General features: G+C 44.4%; 2 protein-coding genes across 3 annotated transcripts in view; both read right to left on the bottom strand.

Annotated features, from left to right (window-relative positions):
• The window catches only part of BBS4 (Bardet-Biedl syndrome 4), a 44,856-nt gene extending 34,601 nt beyond the window's left edge, over nt 1-10,255 (bottom strand). Inside the window, exons 1-2 of one of the 2 annotated variants that reach the window (XM_074836889.1) lie at nt 10,152-10,255; nt 8,018-8,069 (exon numbers count right to left, since the gene is read on the bottom strand). In XM_074836889.1, coding sequence (XP_074692990.1) covers nt 8,018-8,069; nt 10,152-10,175 — 76 coding nt within the window. In that variant the 5' untranslated portion in view covers nt 10,176-10,255. The remainder of the gene's footprint in view (nt 1-8,017; nt 8,070-10,151) is intronic. The other variant, XM_074836890.1, reaches the window with a different exon arrangement.
• Nucleotides 10,256-12,241: 1,986 nt separating this feature from the next.
• The window catches only part of ARIH1 (ariadne RBR E3 ubiquitin protein ligase 1), a 64,250-nt gene continuing 53,516 nt past the window's right edge, over nt 12,242-22,975 (bottom strand). The window contains exons 10-14 of the mRNA XM_074836888.1: nt 18,576-18,706; nt 18,418-18,475; nt 16,875-17,135; nt 15,892-16,004; nt 12,242-13,025 (exon numbers count right to left, since the gene is read on the bottom strand). Of these exons, the coding sequence (XP_074692989.1) occupies nt 12,941-13,025; nt 15,892-16,004; nt 16,875-17,135; nt 18,418-18,475; nt 18,576-18,706 (648 nt within the window). The 3' untranslated portion in view covers nt 12,242-12,940. The remainder of the gene's footprint in view (nt 13,026-15,891; nt 16,005-16,874; nt 17,136-18,417; nt 18,476-18,575; nt 18,707-22,975) is intronic.

The raw sequence follows: 22,975 nt of genomic DNA, 5'->3' as shown, positions 1-22,975 counted from the left end.
TCGTTTCTGGCTGTACAGCTTGAGAGGCATGAGAGCTGGTATCTCCCAGCCAGCGCTCGCTCCAGCAAGCGGGATGGGCAGCAGCCCTGCTCTGGCCATGGAATTGTTGCAGTGTCTGTGCTCGTTAACTCTGAAACAGCAAGACCTCGAGCAGTGGGGAACACAAAATTTCTTGGCAAGCAAGTATTGTCGCTTAAGAGACTTTAACATATAATGCACGGTTTGAGTAGGACACAGAAATACCTTGCAGCACGAGGGAATTTATCGATGGGATTTGATAGCTGAAGATAAACACGACAACTGGCTACGCACTGAATAACAGAGATATCTTTTATTTAAAAAGCCCTCAGTGACCTGTTCCTTTTCCCAGCGAGTCCCATCATTCCTGTGCAACGGATGATGTTGGAGAGCTGCACTAAAGCCAACGCAGAATTATTTCACTCAAGACTCAAAGGCTCAAATTCAAGTTGCACAGACAACATTACTTCTGCCATTCTTGAGTGGGATGCATCTCCTTTAACTTAAGTGTCTGAAAATTAAGACATCTGAGTTACTTGCCTTGGGCTGCCTTTGAAGTAAAGAGAGGAACACACATCCTCAGGGAGCGATTCACTGCATCCCAAAAAGGTGGCTGGGAGAGGTCAGATGGCATCAGAAGGGCTTTGCACTGACTAAATGCAGAGCACAGGTGATCTGCTGAGACTTGTTCTACATCAGAGATATCTCAATTCAGAAAGATGAATCCCACCCTTCCTAAATTTGTTACTATTTTTATTAAATTATTTTTAAATTCGCCATAGGAGATGCCATTTTATCTGTAAGCAGCACACCAACAGACAAACATGAAGTTGAATGCTTTAAAATTCAAAAGAAATTTGTCTAGGACTTTCAAGGGAACTTCAAAAAATAAATTTACCAATTTAAATGGGATCCTAAAGTAATATGTTGCAGTTGTAGTTAGATCCTCTAAAGCAGAGCTATTGTACTTCACCCTCTTCCTGATTCTAACCCAGTGTAATATATTTCTTAATTATCAAATTATCTAAAGACACTCAGATTACACTTGCCTTCTACAAGAGGTGGCATTTTTATGGCACTTTTCATTGCCTAATTAGGTTTGCAAGAGGCTTAAGAAGCAGATACAGATTTTCCTCTTTACAGAGAGGAAATGAAGTAGGTTGTCAACTGCCAAAAGACGTAAAGCTAGAACTGAAACTATGAATCTTCTCATTTAAAAGTTAGCACTAAAATTTTACAGTGATACCAGTCTTGTCACAAAAACACACCTGCTATGCTGTCTGCAAAGAATCCCCTGTTCCTGTAATCACGGATATTAAGGTACACACACAAGAGGGCAGAGCTGTGCTAGCACATTCAGACTTAAATACTACCAGTTCTTTGTGGTGCAGGGCTTACTGGGCTGCTATTCTGGGGAGAAGAGGATGAAGTATATTATACCATTTAATTACTCAAAAATGATAACTCGTTTTTTAATCTCACTACTCAAAACTAACAGCTGTATCAGATCCTGAACAAAATACACACAGCACTACTACCCACTTATTGCGAAGAAATGAAAATATCAAATTCTCTTATATAAAACAATGATGTAATTACCAACTAATCTGTGTTACTCTTCCCACAAGGTTGTAGGTTCAAATAGACTAAAAGACCTTGACTTGCACATAGCCAAATGGAAACCAACTGGCAGGTACATACACAGGAACTGCATTTGCTCCCCCACAACCATGACATTTCCACTAATGTCTTTTCTTTTTGACACACTTTAAAGTATTAATTAATTTAACTCAAGGGGGTTTGTTTTTATCTGGATTTCTCAGGCAGCTTCACTCTTACAAGTTCAAAGGCAGCTTTGAAGCTGGCTCAAAGAATGGATTTATATTGATTAAGAAAATGTATCAGGAATTCAGAAGTGATCAGTGCTGCAAGTGCACAGAATCAACTCCTTGGGGTACTAAAAAGTTCCTGCTCTTCAGAGCGCTCAAGCCATTAAAATACTTACAGGATCCCTTAAAATACCTGCAGGAGCAGGAAGGATCACCACTGGTTCATCTGTGTGAGCGGGAACCACCCCGAGAGATTGATCTACTTCTGCACAGCCACATTTTGAGACTGCTTATTGTCATGAGCACTTCCTAACCAAAGTCAATATCAGAAAAAGTGAGCTTTACTGCCCATCACATCAGCATGTGCAATTATTTTTTATTAGAACCCACTGACTACCCTTGGCTTCAAAGATGAGCACCCACATGAAAAGGATGCCACTACCAGTATTTGAGCTAAATACTGACATGGGATTTAGCTGGACAAGAATAACACACGCTACTTGAGAAATTTCAAAATTCAATTAAACAAAAGAAACTACCCTGGTAAGATGCAAAATACTGCGTCGTCGTTATCTATCCAAGCCTCAGGTTTCTGTGTGGTAAAAGTGTGGTAACTTTGAGCCACAAAGAACACCACCCTCATTACCGCGGAGTTTAAGAACAGGATACAACCACAGCTTTAAAACACACATTTACATTACACACTTCCCTATTTCTATTATTTAATTTATCTGCAATAGCCAATCTAATCAAACTTTGCACAGGGACACCGAGCACTTGTGTGTTTATCACTGATAAATCTACTTCATCAGCTGTTTTCATCTTGGGTCAGCAACTTACTTTGTCTCTGAAATGGAGAATGTAATAAAAGCGGAGAGAACTTCATTTCCTCCCTTTCAGTGACCCACAATGGCCTTACAAGACATTTCTGCTAGTTATGCTTGTAATTATACAAGACAGAAGTGGAACTCACCTTAAAAAAAAAAAAAGATGAAGACTCACAAACCTTGAAACCTCCAGGCACCTGGTTTACTTTATAGAAGTGCTCTAACGTGAAGCGTTGAGCATGTTAAAATGCCCAGCAGGCAGACCTGACCACAGGGTACGCTAAAATTTCTCCCACACATCTCGCCTGCACCTTTCAGTACTATCTTCAGCAGCACTCAAACAGGCCAAGTAGTGCATTGCAATATATCCATTTATACGATATTTTTCATTTAATGTCTCCAGATGTTTTGTTAACTGAAAGCCTACAGCATCCAGAAACTGTCACTGAATATTAGACCCATCTTGTGGTTGATAAATGGAAAGAAACAAAAGTCAAAGTGCTTTGCCAAAGGTCACTGTTAATCCAAGGCAGAATTCCTTGCTTCAAACCCTAGAAAAAAACATACCTAGAAAGCATCCAAAAAAATATCCCAGTGCCCAGGACTGGGGAGAACACTTAATCCCTGTTAATATTTTTAAAATTTACAAGAGGAAGATTTTAGCTTTGAAAATTATCTACCTGACCCTTCCTCGCGTAAACATAGAGGTGGTTGGTAACAATTCAGAGTTCTCCTTCACAGTCTAATGGATTTCTAGTGCAAGTTCTTCCCAGAGACTCAAGTGAAATCTACTTTATTTTGCTTCAGTGTATTTATTATAGTATATACATATTTAGGATTCTACCCTGTTATTAAAAAGCCATCACTGTATCTCAGAAAATCTGAGGTCTAATATTTGTGTAGAAATCCAAATGCATTTAAAATTGTTCCATTAACCTCTGAACTGTTATTAGACTAACATGAGCCCAGAACTTCCTTTCTAAATTTTTTTTTCCAGGATAAAGGGAAATAAATTCAAGTTATGTTCCATAAAAATCAACAATACAAGCTGGTTAAAGTGCTTCTCTGCTAGAGTACTATCAGATACTATAAAATGAATTGATTGGCCTGTGTGGCAAAAGGAAAGTGGAAAGATGGGAGTCAGCCTATCTCAGTTCAAAACCAGTAAAGCATTTAGGAAAATATCTGATTAATTTAAAATGCAGCAGGGAGATTAAAATGCCATCTCAGCAGGCTGATATTAACTCTACATCGCTTCAAGGAACAGAGCTCCCTTTATTCTACCATCAATTGCTTGGGGACAAAATATCAACATGGGAAGAGTTATGGATCTTGATGTAGCAACAAAGGGAATTGATTTTCAGAGCAGCTCTCCCCACGGGGGGTAAAGGACAAAATAATGAATGGTTTTAGCTACTAACATGTCAGCTGCTGAGTAATGATTGTCACCAAGTGTAGCTACAAGATACTCCGAGGAGCTTGCCTTCCACTGGTCCCTTTAATTTAGATTGCTAGATGTAGATGTTAGATATTTCTAACCTGATTGTTGTGTACGACGCCTTTCCCCACCACCACCACAATCTGCTTCAGACCCTCTATACGCTTGTTGAATCTCATTGTCTTCCCTTTGGGCTGACCTGCCTGCAAGACAGACTCTCTTAAATCCCAACCTTTCGGGCTTTCGCAACCTAAAAGCCACGTGACAGATCAACCTTGACAGCAACTAAGTCAAGAGCAAATTCTGCCTCTTGCCTCAAAGTTATTCTTGTTTATCAGCCATATAATCAGGTTGCTAAACACTAGTTCTAGGTTTCCATTCTTTCTTATCTCGCAGACAGGATCAAAGGAGCATCCACGGGAGGAAGGCAACCCAAGAGTGAGGGGAAGCCACTCGACTCTCGGGATGTACAGTTCAACAGTATTCAACGTATTCTCATCTGCACCACAGCTCAGACTGAAAATGCAGTTTTCTGGTGTTGCTTCTGGTTAAGCAACAAAACCCACACGTGTGTTTTGTCATTCAAATGATTTTTTGCAAATTTGAGATCACATTCGCAGAAACATACATTTACTACCTTATTTCTACTCAGTACAAACACAGGCAAGCTGTTACAATCTGAATCCAGGCACTGCGATGATTAAAGTTAGGACTTCAGCGATGACTTGGTCATACTCTACTTCATTCGTGTACAACAACATTGTTTAGTTATTGTAATACATGCTCTATTTGGGCACAAATTTTATCCACACCGAACTGTTCACAGGAGACCGTATTACACCATATGGTCTCTGTATTTCATAGACCAGCTTGCGCTAATGTTCGTTACAATATCTCTCTTGCATCCTACTTGAAAATACAATGGAAATATCAAAAGGCAAGTTGCTGCAACAGAAAGTTACCATTCAGTGTTTAAAAATGTCAGTTGAAAATAAGTTTACCGGCACTCTTCTATTCAAACGGAACTGATGTAGATTTGCCTGGCTCCTTAAAATTCACCATAATTCTCCTCAGCCAAACTGAAATAGGATGAGATACTTCATTAAGATGGTCTACAAAAACCCTATTAAAAAAAACCCCAAACCTGTCATGGGAAAAAGATGCTATTCTTTCCTGCCTGACTCCACAACAGCATATACAACATCACCTTCGCTCTTTCCCCTTCTCTCTTACGTGCCCCCGACATCACACCCACACACAAAGGACACTGTTATATCACTCCCTATTACAAATCTTTTTGCTGCCCTCATTTCCTAGAGATTAACGATCAGGCAGCACAAATCAGCTTTTGCCCACTGCATTAAAGGCAACACAGTCAAATACTAAATGGCAAAGCACAAAGGCTTCCAAGGCGTTTCATTTCAGAACTACCTGAAGTGCCAGGTACTGGAGATGCCTCCATTTACCTTAAGAGACAGAAAACAGAAGTACAAAAGTCACAGGCTAGATTATTTTTTTTCTTCACCATAGATAATTTTGAGTCAAGGGTCGTATTGGTATCAAAGGGAAATCCAGAGCCACGAGTAACTAGATTTCATTTACTACTTTCTCCCCTCTGGTATGCAGCTGGGCGAACACCAACACCCAATGAAGGAAGGAGGTGGAAGGAGCATTGGCAGGTGATGGAGACAGACCAATTCTTTCGCATGGCCTTTGCCCATCCTTGGGCTTGCAGCCTTAAAACCTGAAGAAGCATTGGTGGCCCTTTTTAAAGAAGCATCCAGCTTGGTTTCAGGGCTGTTAATGCAAAATGCTGAGCAGCAGAGAAAACTCCTCCTAGGCAGCCACAAACAAGGAGCCCTTTATCAAACAGCAGGCGGGATCTGGAGAAGCAATCCCATTAAGAAAGCTGCAACTGTCACAGTTCATTCTCCCAAACAATCAATATTAAATCGGGCACACTTAAAAGCAGGAAGGTACTTGACAGACAGTTTAAGAAGCAAGCTGACAGAGGCAGGACAGCTTCTATTCAGCACACCTTCACAGCTTCTTTGTAAGGCTGATGGCCCCATCTTTCTTTTTCAGCTATTCCGGTCGCTCATGAATTATGCAGAGTTGATTTAATAGACCTCAGCCCGCCAGGAAAGAGTGCTGGGGAGTGATAGTCCACCTCTTGGCAAACACCATCAGCCTGATCCCTCTACAGATATTTTATTTAGAGAACTACAAACGTACACTGTCCTGTAAAAACAGCGCAAATATCATAGATAGGACTTGCTCGATGAGGCAGAACAAGGTGGGTGTTACTGAGGATGAGGAGGAGATCAGAGTCATAATCTTTATAGAAAAGGATGGAGATGAACCATCTCACTAAGGAGTGAAGCAGTGCCTCCACGGAAGCCATGCTAATTGGTTCCAAGTAACGGCAATCCTTGCTCTAAAAGAGTTGACAGTCAAGATAAAAGTAAATTTTAGTTTCATTTTTACTTGCACACAGGCCTGAAGCAATAGCAATGTCTTCCTCTCAGCTCTGGGCAAGGTACAAAAGAGCCTTGGATTGTGCAAGCCAACAGCTGTAGGACTAGTGAAACATCAAGCACCGTCTCCAGGACAGCCATGATCTGCTCAAGTGCTGGAATTCTGCTGCCAGGAATCGGGACTACGTGATGTTAGCCTGACCTCCCCAAAAGAAAAGCAAAGTGGCTCTTCCAGCTTCCCGAGGCCTACATGCAAGATGAAGAACTTCATCTTTAGGCAGAAACTACGACGTAGTACCCGGTTGCCAAACAAGCTCCTTTTTAATGCCAGCATTATCACCAAGGCAGTCTCCATCAGAAGGAATTTAGAAATATCAAAGATTTCCTCCCGAAGACAGGCACATCACACTTTCAGGGTAGAAAACGTCCCAAGTACAGTGCTCCAACTGAGCTTCCCTGAATTAAAAGGTAAGGGAAAAGGAGGAGTCCTCCTGACTGACACTATAAGTATATTGGGGCTCTAGCAACACTGCAGAGTTCACTCTTAATTATAATCTGAACTGATGGGCACTTAAGAAAGGAAAATCCACAAAAAAAACCCCAAACCTCACCTTAGGTAGGCGCAAAAGTCTCTACAGTGAACAGATCCATACTAGGAACGTGAGCCCAGCTCAGCACCACAGAGAAGGAAACGTTCATTGCGCGTGCCGGGACAAGTCACACATCACAAGAGCGAGGGAAAAGGGGAGAGGAGAGGCTGTGACATCAAATTGTGCTGCAGGCTTTACCGGACCCCTCAGAAAACATCAGGCTTTAGTCAAACCTTTTGAACTGATAACTGAAATTGTTCCTGTTCCAGTTCATATTCAATCAAGATTTCAAAGCAAGAGTTCAGACTGAGTTAATTAACTCTCAGTATGACAAAAAAACCAAACCAACCAACCAATAATTAAAACCAGTTACAACCTGACAGCTTTGATCTCACTTGCACATCCCTGTTACTTCAAAATTTAGAAAATGCGACATGAAGAGTCAACGAGACACAATGTTAGTTTCCCAAGATCATTTCTACAGCACGACGTTATTCTAAAGAACCCAAAATGAACAAACCCCTCTTGTTATTTAAGAAGATAAATGAATACCGAAGTCATTAGCAGCCCAACAAGTATGTACACAATAAAATCAACAGTCTCTTAGATTACAAGCAAACATGATACAGGCTGTAGATACAGTAAGTCAGCCAGCAACAGCACTGAGCTAGTGATCATACAGACCCTAGAGAAACGTACTTGTACTCGGCAGCTTACAGTCTAGATAGTCTTGTCTCTTCCCAGTGGACACTTATTTCTTACCAGACAGCTGCACACACTATAAAAGAAATCTTAAAATCAACCTGCCCAAGAAATACAATCATATCTTCAAACAAACCTTTTTTAGTATGGGGTTTTGGATGTTCTGTAGCTGCTGGCAATGAAGAAACCTGAAAAGAGAGAAAAGAGGAGTATTAAATACACCAGGCAAGGTTTCTTGAAGATCTGTTCCAGAAAATAATCAGAAAAGACAACTGGCAAATCCCAAAAGAGGGCATAAAAATAGCATCACTGCTGCTAGACAAACTCTGCCCTGCCAAGCACTGCTCTTCCCTGGCCACAGCTAGGTAGAGATTTCTGTTCACCGTGTAGATTAAATAAACCCACTCATTTTACAGTGCATTCCTGTTCCATAAGCTCAGTGCTATTTATTAGGATTCTAGAAAGTGATCCTTACCTTGTAAAACAACAAAACTCGAGCATTTAAGATGCTAATTAGAGATCACCCAGGAAAATGTCAAAAACATTTATTATAAAACATTTAGAAAGTTAATTAGAACAAAGCCGTTCCTGGGGAACCATCACAGTCAGCAGGCACGTGAGCACAGTGAGTCCCATCACAGGGCGGGCAACAAACCTCAACCTGCAAATACTGCCCAGAGCTCACAGACAAGCAGGTACCGAGTCCGTGGAAAATAAATGCATTCTATACTTTTTTCTTACTTTGCATCAAAAAACAAGCCTTCACAGAAGAGAAACATGATTACACAGGGAAGCATTTTTTCTTTCGACTTCCAGTTTCTTGGGGAAAAGACATTCCTCGCTCCTCTTCCCCAGACATAACAGAGGATTTTCTAGATTTTATATGTGTCGCCTCCCCTCTCCTTAATAAACACCTTTTTGAAGTGGTAATTCAGTCTGCCCTTGTTCCTTGTGATGGTTTGGAAACACCTTCTAGCTCTACGCTCTTCTACCGGAGATGGGGAGGATCAGAGATCCTAAGCACGGTATCCGAGACATGGAAAATAACCCAGATGTAGGCTCTTACCAGGTTTGTTTCTTAAAATTTTCTAACATTCACTTTTCTGATTCCTGTTGTGAAAAGCTGAGTTGATATTTTCACAGAATTACCCAACTCCAAGCACTCGTTCCTAAGCAGCAATAACCAGCACAAAGGCCCTCATTTTTTTTATATATTTGCAATTTTTTTTAATCGGTACACATCATTCCAATTCTAAGTCCTATCACTCAGCGCTGTAAAGACTTTCTTGTAGTTTCTCATATTTTCTCCTCACCTTAATAATTTTCTAGCCATCCTTTTGTTCAGATTATTTCTACATACACTGAACAACACAGGCCTGGAACAGATCCCTGCAGGGCTTCATTAATGACCACCCTCCACCACAAAAAAAGAGCATTTATTCCTTCTTTCTGCTTTTCACCTTTTAATCTGGTATCTATCCATAAGACGATTTTTTTTTTGCCTTATTCCAAGTCCATTTATTTTCCTTAAGAGCACCTAACAATAAGAAATCAGGTTGCATGACACAGCCTGCTCGAGAGCAATTTTGCAGGAGCATCAAACCCAGGGGGAAGAGTGATCTGTGATGGACGTTGAGAGAGGTTTAGGTTTCACTAGACCCCGATAAAAGTCAAAATAAGGCTGAACTGCCGTTACATTTTCACCACCACAGAAACACAGAATCATCTAGGTTGGAAAAGACCTTGAAGATCATCCAGTCCAACCATTAGCCTAACATTGACAGCTCCCAACTACACCAGATCCCTCAGTGCTATGTCAACTCGCCTCTTGAACACCTCCAGGGATGGGGACTCCACCACCTCTCTGGGCAGCCCATTCCAACGCCTGACTACCCGTTCTGGAAAGAAATGTTTCCTAATATCTAGTCTAAACCTTCCCCGGTGCAACTTGAGGCCATTCCCTCTTGTCCTGGCGCTGGTTCCTTGGCTCAAGAGACTCATCCCCCCTCTCTGCACCCTCCTTTCAGGGAGTTGTAGAGGGCCATGAGGTCTCCCCTCAGCCTCCTCTTTTCCAGACTAAACCCCCCCAGCTCCCTCAGCCGCTCCTCGTCCGACATGTGCTCCAGACCAAGTGCGCAAAGATTCAAAACTCACTCTTAAAAGCACCTCCCGCCGCCGCCCCGGCCTCCCCTCGCCTCCCCAGCCCCAGCCGCCCCACCGCAGCCCCCGCAGCACTGGCGGGGGCCGGGCGGGCCCTGGCGGCCCCTCACCGGTGCGGCCTGCGGCTCCGCCATGGCTCCGGCAGCGGGAAGCAGCGCCCGTTACCACGGTTACCGGCCGACCCGGAAGCACTTCCGGGACAGCCCTTAGAGACGCGCCGCGCAGCGCCTGACGGGAAGGCGGCGGTGGCACTCAGGGCGCTGCTGGACTCAGCCCCGGCCCGTCCGTCCGACATCCGCCCATGAAAAACACCAAAGTAACTGATGAAATAAAAAAATATAAGTTTATTAGGAAGGGTGTGTTCGGCTCCCCCGCGGTGTGAGATGGAACAAGGCCGCGATGGAGGGAGGCCCCGGCTGAGGGGCCTGAGGAGGCCTCGGCGCGGCCGCCGGCCCCGGCTCTCTCCTCAGGCAGGCTGGGCTCCCCTAACCCCCCTCAGAGAGCTACAGACCAGCAGGAGGGTGGAGGCAGGGATGGGGTTTTTTTTCTTCTTTGTATTTTCCACGGAAGTGGCTGCAGAGCTGCCCACCACAGCAGCGTGAGCAGGGACGGTGTTGTTACAGATTACAATTCCTGTGGGAGTGCTTGAAAGCTGGAGAGGAACAGCAGCAGATTGCTCCCACAGAACAGGGTCTTAATTATCGTTCTTAAGGTTTGCAACAGCCATGGAGATTGAAGACACCACGGACCAGGTTTCCTTTGGGTTAGAGCCTCTCCACGTCCTTTGTATATTCAGTTTGGGGAACACAGAGTGAAAACCCAATGCCAGGTAAGACTTCACGCTTCCAGCTGCCCAGCCCACCACGCTCCAGCAGAGCAGATGGCTTTCAAAAGCATTTTAATACAGGGACAGGGAATTTCTGTGAGCCAAAGGGAAGCCTAAGTAGCCAGCACCTGCAGGTAGAGACTGACAAGCTGCAGCCCTGCTCCGTCCCACCCCTCACAGGCAGTGGCAGGAAAAACAAGAGGGAAACCAGCTGCAGTGTAGATACCCTCACGTGTGATTCCCAGAGACAAATAAGCCATCCTAGGGAGAGCTGAAGGGGAAAACAAGCACAGAGGGACAAAACTACATCGCTGAAAGTGTTGGTATTGATCCGTGAGGGAGCCAAAGTGACTCAGGTGGCTGCTGGAAACAACATTTCGTATTACAGACCTGCCTGTGATCTGCCTTTTTTAATTCACCCCTTTCCAAATTTATTCCCCCTTGAAGCTGGCAGATTGGCAGAAAGCTTTGAGGACACTAGCCTGGCGAAAAATACCACAGAAGGAATTCCTATACAGGAGTAAATTTAATAAAACCACCACCAATTGTTTACTTTAACATAGCTCTTGTTACAGAAATCATAAAAATGGACTCAGTAGCTAACTCATTAGTTCTTTCCCCTTTTAACTGAAAAATACCCCACTGATTTCAACTTCTACTGCACTAGATGGAGTGTTAAATATTTGCCAGGACAGTATGCCCAGTAATTGAGCCCAAAACAAACACAAAGACAATTCCATCATCTTTCCTTTTCAATGTTACGACTTGTTATAATGTAAGTGAAACTTAAACAGCAAGGAACGGTCCATTTGACAGATGAAAGGGGGAGGGAGAGGAGATCCACAGCTGAAATCTTTCCATAAGTCTTTTGAGAAGTGGTGTAAAACACCCCTCTCCTTTTCCTGCCTCGGAATTAAAAATAAAACTAAATACACACACACACACACACACACACCCCTCCTCTGGGTTCAGAGCGCGTGTCCTGCGTACATGGATGGGAACAGCAGAGTTGGATTTGGGCAGGTATCAATCCAGGGCCAAAAAAAAAAAAAAAAAAAAAAGGGGGGGGGCAAAGCATCCTGAATCACAGTGTGCACTGGTCACTAGGGCAATGCACACGGGGTTACCGAGCGTCAGGAGCTGCGCGCGAGGGGACGGGTCTGTCGCCAGCAATGGATACACACACAAACCGTGGAGGCCGTGGATGTAAAGGAATTGCAGGAAGAGGAGAAACCCAACTTCTCTGGTAAAAGCCTTCCAAAAAAAAAAAAAATTATTCACTACACCAGCACACGCTTCCCCCACCCCATCCCAGGGAAAACAAAACAAACAAAAAAAAAATCAAACTGAAAGAAAATGCACAGCAAATAGACATAATCTTGAAGATTTTTAAAGAATAAATATTTTTTTGTAATTAAACATTATGCAAACACGTGCCACGCTTGCTCTTTGTCCATGCATATGCGCTATATACAACTTTGAAAAATACTGTGTTGTCCTCTTTTTGTTTTAAAAGTCATATACAAAGTTTTTTTTTTTTCCTTGCTGTGTACCCCCCCTCCTCCCCTCCCCAAGAATCATCTTTACAATGAGCCAATCGACATTCATCCGTGTACCTGGGTATCAGAGAGGAGGAGGGGGGCGGGAGAGCCATCCCCCCTTACCAAAGTACATCAAAATGGCTGGTTTGGACATGAAAAGCAGTGTCAAGAAACTGGTTTAAATTTCATCTGTACTACACACAGGAAAAGAAAGATAGAAAAGAAAAAGGAGTCGGCTTGGAGAATGAAGCTACGTTACAAGTTAAAGTTGGAGGGTTTTTTTTTTTAGTGCGTCTGTCACACTTATTGGCCGCCTAGAATACTGTTGTACAATGGTTTATCTACCTTTGTTTTTGTTTTTTTTTTTATTACAATATAATTTACTTAAATTTTCTGTTAACAAAACAGAATCCCGGTACTACAGACCAGCGGTGTAACAGGCGTAGGTAGCGCCTTGTGTGTGTTTGATTTGAATCGCATGAGCACTCTAGATGGTAAAGGTTTCAGAGTTCGTTTTAATGCGGGGCCAGTCTCAGTCCTCAATGTACTCCCACAGGTCCTTCTCGTAGCCTTCATGCACGTGCTGCAACAAAACCCTTCGTCGACTCTCGCAGTATCTGCACCAAAGAGGAACAGCACAGAAGAGGCAGGTTAGGAACCACGGCTCATCCCCAGCACCGCGTAACGCAAACCTACATTAAGCCTCACTTCCGAAAGAGGAGATTCCCCCGAGAAGGGACTTTGTATTTGTAGCCTGTTAACAGCTCTAATTAAGACTTCAGTTACTCCAGTCACTCAACTCCAGGTCCCCGGCTGAAAAAACAGCATGCAAATTTAGAGTTTCCCATGCAAAAGTATCCCCAAAGCCCCTACAGCTGAGAAACCTCCTTTAATAACAGAGAAGGGAAGAAGCAGCGGCTGCAATCTGCAAAAGCCAGAGTACGGGTCAGCAGTGACACCCGAAATGGGACGGAGCTCTCCTCAAACACGGGCTGGTGCCTACTCTGAGCCGTTATCAGGACAACAAAAATCCAGGAGCTAGATGGGCAAAGCCTCGGGAGCGCTGACCCGGTTTTACTCCCCTCCAAAATCCCAGTGGAGATGGAAGCGGTCACGCTGGCTACAAAAAAGGGTTAGTGGTCTGGTTGGAGTGCAAGTTTTACCTCGCATTGCAACTCCTGGGTCTCAGAGGGGCACTACGCCCTGCAGAATCTTCCCACCTACGCTCATTTAAACAGACAAAGCTGCAAATAAAACTGATCCCAGAGTTAGGCACAGTCCTACCAGGATCAATGATACTGAGGAAAAGTGATATCATAGGAACATATCAAAAGATGCCATGTTCATTTCGGGTGCGTTACCCAACTAAAAAGATAAAAAGCAGAGAAACATTTAAAGTATTCAGGTTCCAAGAGTAAATTATAAATAAGCAGCAGGCATTTCTGGATTAAACCCCTTCCAGCGGCGATGCTGAAGTCTACATCATCTTTAGGCACATGAGGGACAAGCCTAAGAGCTCCCAAGGCCCCAGGTGCAGCTGTGTAGCCAGTCCGTGGTTCAGCAGCACCCAGCCCGCAGTGGTGCGCTGTAACGTGAGAAACAGGAACCCAGGAGCTGACTGCTGAGTTACTGGTTCCTGCTGGGATTTCTGCAGTTCAGTTTCCGGGCACGTGCAGCGGCCAGGACGGCATCTGAGGGGCTCTGGCAGCTGGGAACCTGGCTTGCTCGGCAGTGGCCAAACATCCCTCTGCTCGCTAAAGTGAGGTGCACAGGAGGAGTGTCCCAGCAGGAGACCCAAGCAGAGAGCTATCCTGGATCACAAGGCATGCCAACACGTAGGCAGAAATTCCTCACCTTAACCCGCAGCCCTTATGCTGCTACCATTCAGTATCTGATCAGACCAACAGATTTATCTGAATAAAACTGTTCTGGCTCTTCTCCCTGCTATCAGCTGTTGCAACAGAAATCATCGTACACAATGTCCCATTGATTTTCGGAAGCATGTGATAGCAAACATTCACAGTTCTTGCTTTCCCAACTTCAGTTATTTTGCTGCTGGTGGTGGGGGTTTAATCCTGTTTTCTAGAAATGTCTTTGCAAATTAAGAGATCAAAACAGCTGAAACCAAATTAGCTAGGAGGTCAGTTCTTGCAGTTTCCCAGAGCTCTTTAAACCCACCTTGATAACATCCTTGGCCCCAGTCTTGCATCAGTGTGCTGGAACCAGTACACAAAGAGCACCGTGCAGGACTTAAGACATGACTGAACTAGTTAATTAGGGACCTGTGTGGGCTTGACAGATGCATACTTTCTTCCCAGAAACATGAAGGCAGGTTTGGGATACTATGTTTCCAGGCAATTGAGGCTATATTAGGTTTTAATTTCTTCTGGATAGCTGTTACCATCCCTAGAAGAGCATCCAATTGCAGAGGGCTTAAGTGAACAGGCAGCTTGAGCCAAGATACCAACTTAAAGGTGGTCTTAAAGCCTAAGTTACAAAATGTCTCAAAAGAGAAGGTCTGGCAAATCTTGTTCAGCCCCAGCAGTGCTGCCAGACTACAGCAGAACAGGCCACAGGCCCACCAAAGCTTAATGGTTACTTCCACTGCCCAGAGTCCCTGCGTCACTACGGCTCACCCTACTTCGGCTTCCCCCTGCTCCAAGCTAGGCATAACAAATTCGGTAACTTTGGCAAAATGCCTCAAAAATGCAAGCCATAATCCTGTGACTCATCCGCATTTACAGCTTTGTATTTTTCCACTGTGCAGAAGCCATTCCCCTGGGACTGTAAAAAGCACTGGCATTTATGTCACCTGGACCCTGGTCCTTCGGCTCTCCTCCCTGCCTGGGCAGGTTGCTCTCTCCCTCTTCTTCAAGGACAGCTTTACTACACCCACTTTTTGCACAAATGGACCCAACAGATAAATAAAAGAGCTGATTGCTCTCTTATGGAAACTCTTCCTGGGCCAAAGCTGTCAGCTTGGAACAACAAAGCCACTCCCTGTTCTTTGGCCTTCGCTATGCAGGTCCCACCTTGGTCCTGGCCATTCCCACATGCTCCTTCCGTGCAGAACAGCCATTGCTTTTGGCCACAAGATTTTTTCATTACTGGATTGAATCTTCTAGCTACTGCTCAGCAGAGCAGATGCAAGGCAGAGTTGGGAGTCTCTCCCTGCAGGCTGCCACCTCCCCTGAGAGCTGGTCACATCAGGGGCACAAAAACATGCTGCCAGCGTATGTGTGAGGGCTTCACCGCTGATGTTGTCAGGGGCTGGCGCGGGACACCGCCGCTGCTGTTCTCAGATGCCCAGGGACCAGCTGATCATCACAATGTATGGCAGAAGGCCAACAGCAAACAGCTTCCCAGGGACATGACTCTGGAGAAAACTGTAGCTTGGCAAGTACACGTGCCACTACTTGTCACACAGGATGGCAATACAGGTACTCGGGCAGCTTTGAGATGGAGAATTATTTAAAAACAAACCTGTACTTATCCTGTACTTTCTGCTTTATGTCTTGCAGCGAATCTTGGGATATATCTCTCTCAAGGTACCCAGAAAGCACCTCTGTAGCATTCTCTAAGTCTGCTTGGTTATTCTGCAAAGACAAAGAAAGAAAAAAAAAAAAAAGAAAAAAGGAGTATTTTGGGGGAAAGGAGGAAGATATTTTTTTCTTCATCTGAAATCAGTGCTGAAAAAAAGCAGGATTAGATATGCACTGTGTGACTCTAGTAATCTGCTCTGAGCATCAAGGTTGAAAAAGCTGAAATTTCTTTATTTGATCAGAAAAGAATCTACCCGCAAGTCTTACGTCTCCCTCAATCTGCAATATTCTGGCAAGCCTAAAAAAAAAATCCTTTCCTTACTAGTGGTACAGTGTGGTACAAGACAATTCATCTCCCATTCTGCCCCTTGTCTCTATTTTTTTTTTACCATCATTGGCAGAGCCTTTACTGACTCCTGGTACACGCACAGCAGCATCAGAGCACAGCTTTCGCTACTGCTCAGTAGTTCTGTGCACCCTTTGCTGAGCATGCAGCAGGGAAGCATTCTGCTTCAGTTCTGCACAAAGACCAGCAAAGGACTGCTCTAAATCATCATCAGTCAATACAGTGTCACTTGTGAAGCAGACTGAACAATTTTAACGGTAGTGCAATTTTAATGGTAGTGCCCTTGGAAAAAAGCCACACCAGGGAAAGTCAAAATCCCAGATTTAAGCTTTAAAGCCTTCTTTGCCAGTTCAAGACAGAACATTGCTCCCTTTCCTGTTTTAGAGGGCAGCACCTTGTAACTTTGTCCTCCAGCAGACAATGCTACATGAGGCCCAGCAGGGCCTCTAACTTTTGCACAACAGAATATTAAGACAGACTCACTTAGTAAAACTGGGGATAAGAGCTTCTCCAAGCATTAAATCTCTATTTCGCTTAGCTTTGTAAGCTGAACCCTTGACAACCATGTTTTCTCCTACCTCAAAGATAATGGACTGATTATTCTTTTTGAGGTAGAAGGCAAAGACGTAAGTGTACATGAGTGTGGCACGACACTGGCAGAGGACGTCGACTGCTTTCTTCAGGAACTGCACCTCGATCCACGACATGTTGTGCTGCTGCATCTCCTCCATTTTCTGCTTCACCTGAGCATAGAGCTTGTGCTCAAAGCGCAGGCTCTGCATGTGGTTCATATAGCGGTTGCAGTAGAACAGGTACCTCTGCAGGGCTGCTCTGGATCGCTGTGTTAATTCCCATTAGGGAAAAAGAAAACAAATAGTTAAAACAAAGTAATGGCTACAGGAGAAGTAAAGCCTTCACGAGGCTCTTCCTGATCCTGAGAACAAGCTTCCTTTCCAAGAGTGTTTCCTCTCCTCTCCCGTTGGCCAGACTTTGATGGCGCCGCTTTGTGTGGCACTGTTATTTCCACACAACGTCCGGGTTAACAGACCCACGGCAGTTCGCTGTCATGCAGGGGACTTCCTAGCACAGCTGTGACATCCTCACTCCCAACCTTGAAAGTAATTAGAATCGCATTGCTAAAGCCTGGTAAGTTTTGAATTTCAGCCTCTGAATTCAAGTTACAGGACTTAAATGCTTCCAGTGTCATGACAAACAAGTGAGAAGCAGGGGGTGGGTTTTTTTAAATTTTTTGCTAATAAGGAATTCTAATTAAATAATTACTGTGCTTGTGTTAAGAGGGCAACCTTAGGTTGCCTAGGCCACACTGATTATAAAGCGGGAAAAGACACCATGTGCTAAGTAGTAGAAGAGAACCAAGATGACTCAATACACAGCCATTAACCTTATTTTCTTCTCACTGACATCAACTGTAAAAAAATGACAACACGGGCATGGTTAAACTTGTATGTTGCGGAAGCACAAAGGTAGCATGTATCAGCCAAAGCCATTCCTATCTGCAGGAAATACTTTGGTTCTTGGCTATGACAGCACTTTGACGGAGATGCAGGAAATGGAGTTCTGCAAGCTGCAGCACACAGCATGCAATCCCTCCTCATTCAGAAGGGTTTAGGCTCTACCCATATTCACAAAACAGTTTAATGTAGCTGCAACTTCACCTGCAACTTCTTCTATGTCAAGCCTCCAAATATAGCTATTGGAACGACAGCAGTCTATTTTATTTACATTCAAAAGATCTGCTGTGTTTAAACACCTCAGGATTCACATGAAGAACTTTGCAGTAAAGAGCATTTCATAAAGGATGTGAGGCTTGTTGTCCCAGACCCACGGCGTTATGATGACTTCAAGTGAAGAGCTGCTATAAAACAGGCAAGGCAGCATGACAGATAACAACTGAGTTAACATGTTCTTCAAATTGGGTTAAAGTGGCTTTGAACATTTTTTTTCTGGCACAAAGCAAGAGTCCAAAAGCTGCGGGGGAATTTAACTGTCTTTTGAATTTGTGCCCAAATCCAGGAAATTCTTCAGAGCTGATTTATAGGTTTACAGAAAGCACGCCCCAGGGTTGGTGAGCTCCCTTACCACCAAAGGTTATGGACTCACCTCCTGTGCATCCCTTGCTGCCTTTGCATCATCCTCATTGTAGCGATTACAGTTGTACCTGTAACAGGGACATCGATTCCACAGATTTCAGTCCAAAAATCAATGCCGTTTGCATCACGGCTTCTTCACCTTCCAGCAAGGCACGCTCCTGAACTCACCAGGCAGATCCATGGGGCTCCCAGGGGCCCAGGCACACCCAGCAGAACTCGGCTTTGCAGTTCTGGTTCCGACAGACCATGTGGTTGCAGCCCCCGTCCTTCTCGATGGTGACGTGGCATTTCGGGCATTCCTGTTCACCGGACAGAGAGCACCATTAGCAGGGAGAGCACAGAGCCCACAACAGCCCTGACGACAAGTTAGAAGGGTTCCCATGGCAGTAAGAGACAGCACATCAAGTGAAATACGTGGTTTACTGCTTCCCTTTGATCAGAGACCCTCTTCCGAGTCAGGCCCTAAAATATTTCCAAAGTTGGAGGAGCTAGATAGCAAAAAACCCCAAGGAATAACGCATTTTATCTATGTTGCTATCACAGTGGTACACTGGATGGGTAATTTCATGACCTTCTCCAAAATCACAGCAGTAGTGATGGTCTGTAACAGCCCAGGGGAAAGCATCTGGCTTTCCTCACCATCAAGTGTTTGGTCCACTTCAGCACTCAAACTGAAAAAGCCTAACAGTGAGCCAGTATCATGCTGTTATCAATCCAAGACACCTGCAGTTGTAAAATGCCATCCAAAAAAATATCTGAAAACATGCAGCAAGAATCTAGCGCGCTTCAAAGAAGCTCCTGTCAGCTAAAAAGACACTTCTCCTCCTGGGGCATTTCCACATTTCCCATCAGGTCCCTTTTTTTCCCCCTTCATGTGACACCTCACTGAAGACTTTTCTACAAAAGCCCACATGAGGCTTTTCCCTTTCAGGTGTGAGGTCTTTGACAAATATGAGGATATCAAAGAGCAGCACTGCACCAGGAAATCTTTGGGGAATAGGTTGTTTTTTTTGTAACACCAATATCATTCTCATGTATCAGCAGCATATGGCCGCTTCCTAAAATGATATTCAACTCATGTAGAGCATGAAAGATTATTTCTGTACTATCCCAATGAGTACACAAAACCGAGGTTGCAAGAACATACTAAGCTGCCTCTATGAGCAAAGGAAGCCAGTTCAACTCTCTTCTGCCACTTGCTCCTGTCCCTGTGACACTTCTCTTGTGTCAGAACACAATGCAGCTGCACAAGAGCTGGGCCAAGGAACACACCAGGTTAAAATCAAGCAGCAAGTTCAGAGGGAAAAAAAAAAAACCAAAATAAAACCAAAAAACATTTTAGCCTGGATCAGTTCCTCAGTCCAGCTCATCACACAACCACACCAGCATTTATGAAGTTTTTGCAGGAGCCAGTTTTATCTGGAAGGCAATAACACATCCAAACAAGTAATCGACACTCATGTAAAATCAGCTGCAGCTTTTGGGCCAGAAATGTGTAAAATTCCCTCCTCAGTTAGGAACACATCTTTACTGCTTATTAACCAGAGCAACCATTTCCTAGTCTGGCATTCAGATGAACTCTCAATAAAGGAAGAATCTAACATGTTGAATCAGTCTGTAACTGCTCCTTTTATATAGGACACAATCCAACACGTTCTTGTACATTCACTCCAAGTGTCCCAACTACTACAACATTTTCATATGAGTTTGCCTATTTGTATTGTAAGAGACAGGAGAATTTGCAGACCAAGTACACAGAAGATTGCTCAGGAGGTGCAGAAGACCAATGCGGTCTCCAGATGTCAGACGTGGTGCTTCCCGCGGCAGGGCAGGAGGTCTGCAGGAAGGGAAAGCAGGTTACAAGGGAAAAAAGAGACAAGGGGGAAGACACGAGGGACTGCAACTTCTTTTAGGCCAACATTATTAAACTGCTTTCAGTTAGTTTTGCTTCCCGATGATTGCAACTTTGCAGACCTGAGCACTAATGAAAAATAAGGCTCATTACAGAAGCTTTCCCTAACTTTGAGGCTATCGTTGCTTCGAGCTGCAGGGCTGCACAACACTACATTCTTTTCCAAGCTAAATAATTTCATGATTCTGGTCTCCCCAGCAACTGGCAGAGCATTCTGCTTGAGTACTGCCATCATTTCTTCCTCTTCAAAGTCCTGCTTTGGTCCTACGTCCTGATCCTGAAGGGAAAGGATTAAGGACTGGACAGAAACAGGCAACATCCCACACAACCAGCAAGGTTTTCCGGAGCCATTCCTTTGAAAGGAGATGCTATTACAGCACTTGTTTGGAGTACTGCCCTCCTGTTCAGCCAGGAAGGGGCAGCATTCCCATCCCATCGACAGGTCACAACCAGGCCTTGGCCTAAGACAACAATGCTCAGTTTGTACCCCAGCTGAAACCTGGCCTTCTGGGTAGAGTTAATTTTTCGTCTTCGTAGCTAGAATAGTACTGTGGTTTGGATTCAGTATGGGATTTGGTATGAGAAGAATGCTGATAATACACTGATGTTTTCACTTGTTGCCAAGAGATCAAGGACTTTCCAACTCCCCATGTCCTGCCCGTGCACAGGTGTACAAGAAGCTGGGAGGAAGCACGGCTAGAGCATCAGACCCAGATTAACCAATTAAATATTCCATATCATGTAACGCCATGCTCAGTATATAAAGGAGGCGGGTTCTCTCTCGCTTCCAGGATTGCAATTGCAGGATGTTGATACTTTTGGGATCGCTAGCCGGGAACGGGCTGGGTATCAGTCAGCAGGTGGTGAGCAATCGCATTGCACATTACCCATTTGTACTTTCTGTTATTGTTTTATTTTACTACAGTTATTAAACTGGTTTTATCTCAACTTATGACTGAGATCTCAACCTTTACCCCTTCCATTTCCTCCCCCCTCCCCCAGCCCCCGGCCAGGGGAGGGTGAGCAAGCGGCTGCATGGTGTTTGGCCACCGGCCAGTCAGGTTTAAACCAGGACACCAGGTTTGTCTTGTAAATAAAAAGATTCCCCAGATTTGGCGAGCTACTCCAGTAGTTCCAATGAATGTTTCTTTATGCAGTTGCACCTCTCATCCCATCCTCATGTTCTGTCAGTACACGACATGCTAGCTCACTGCTTATTTGGTTTGGTTCAGGTTTTTTTGGGCTGGTTGTTACTCCGATGGGTTCCAGCAGCAAACAAGCACATATGGGGATTTTTCCAGACCTGTCTTCCTCCCCATCACCTGTGTTTATCCTACAACAGAGTAACTGTACTACAGAGTGAACGAAGCACAGTAGCTCCCTTGTTGGCCCTCTTGGGGGGACAACATTAACGTGTCCTCTTGGGTGTCCACAGGATGGGTACTCAGCCAGGTAAGTTTGTTCCCAGTTAGTCAATGCAGTTCTGTGAACTTCAGTCAAAAATGGTCTCTCCCTTGAGCGCAGTACCCAGAGCAGTATCTATTTTCTTTTTCCAGGCAGCTCTCCTCCCTCTTCCAATCCTGCACCAACACCTCAGGACCCAAATTCAGGTTTATCCCATCGATATCCTCCACAACTGCTGCTCAACGTGCTCATCAGCCAGAGCGCACTGTGCTAACACATATGAACAGTGGCACTGCACCCCGACACATCACGACACAGCTCCCCTGTCACTCAAACGCTGGCCCTGGGGCACACAACGACGAGTGGTTTTTCAAGAGAAGATGGTGGTCGCAGAGCGATGCAGTTTCTTCCAAACTCCTCTCATCTGATGAGACGCCGACATCTGTGTGCCGCAATGGAAGATGCGGCTAATCCAAGCAGCTGCAGCAATCACTCCTGCTTAGGAAAATCCCACAACTGGAAGAAGAGAGAAAGAGTTCCCAGCTAACCTACGAAGCTGGGAGAGGTGCAGTGGGGCACGTCCACACCACGAGGATGTGGGGCCACCTTCATCTGCAGCTCGGCTCAATTAGGAGCACTGAAATTCTGCTCTCCTGTCTTTGAGGATGAGACCAAGCTCTTCAGTGTCTCAATACCACATGGCGCTTAGGGCTTCTAGCCCTGTGATGCAAACTAGAACAAAGAGACCCTAATTACAGCCCTTTTATTACAGGGAATGCCATCCTTTTAAAGCCTTTATATGCCTGTCAAGCAAAGCACAGGGAAGACAGATTACACAGTAAGCTATACAGATCCATGAAGTTGTGTAAAAGTGTAAAGGTTGAATATTATTACAAATTAAGGAAAAGCCATGAAAAGAACATACTAAAGAAATGCTGAACACCAGCGGAAAGAAAAAAGCAGCAACTACTCAAGCCACCAACGCAATGAGTGGGAGAGGTTTATAGATTAAGGAGGATAGGGAAGGAAGATCTTATTTAGAATTACGGCTACGCAACAACATAATAGCCAGCAAATCAAATTACTAAACCGGTAGATTATTCTGCACGTTATCTGTCATGCCACAATGCAGAAGTGACCTCATTAACATTGTTCCACTCTAAACAATTCGGTGTTGTGCTTACATGCTGCACTTTGAAACAAAAGCCTGGGCAAACCTGGCAAAGGAGAACAATCCCTGCTTTGTCGTAAA

The sequence above is a fragment of the Strix aluco genome, chromosome 12, assembly GCF_031877795.1.
Source record: "Strix aluco isolate bStrAlu1 chromosome 12, bStrAlu1.hap1, whole genome shotgun sequence".
NCBI lineage: Eukaryota > Metazoa > Chordata > Aves > Strigiformes > Strigidae > Strix > Strix aluco.
This window is presented reverse-complemented; position numbering and strand designations above follow the sequence as displayed.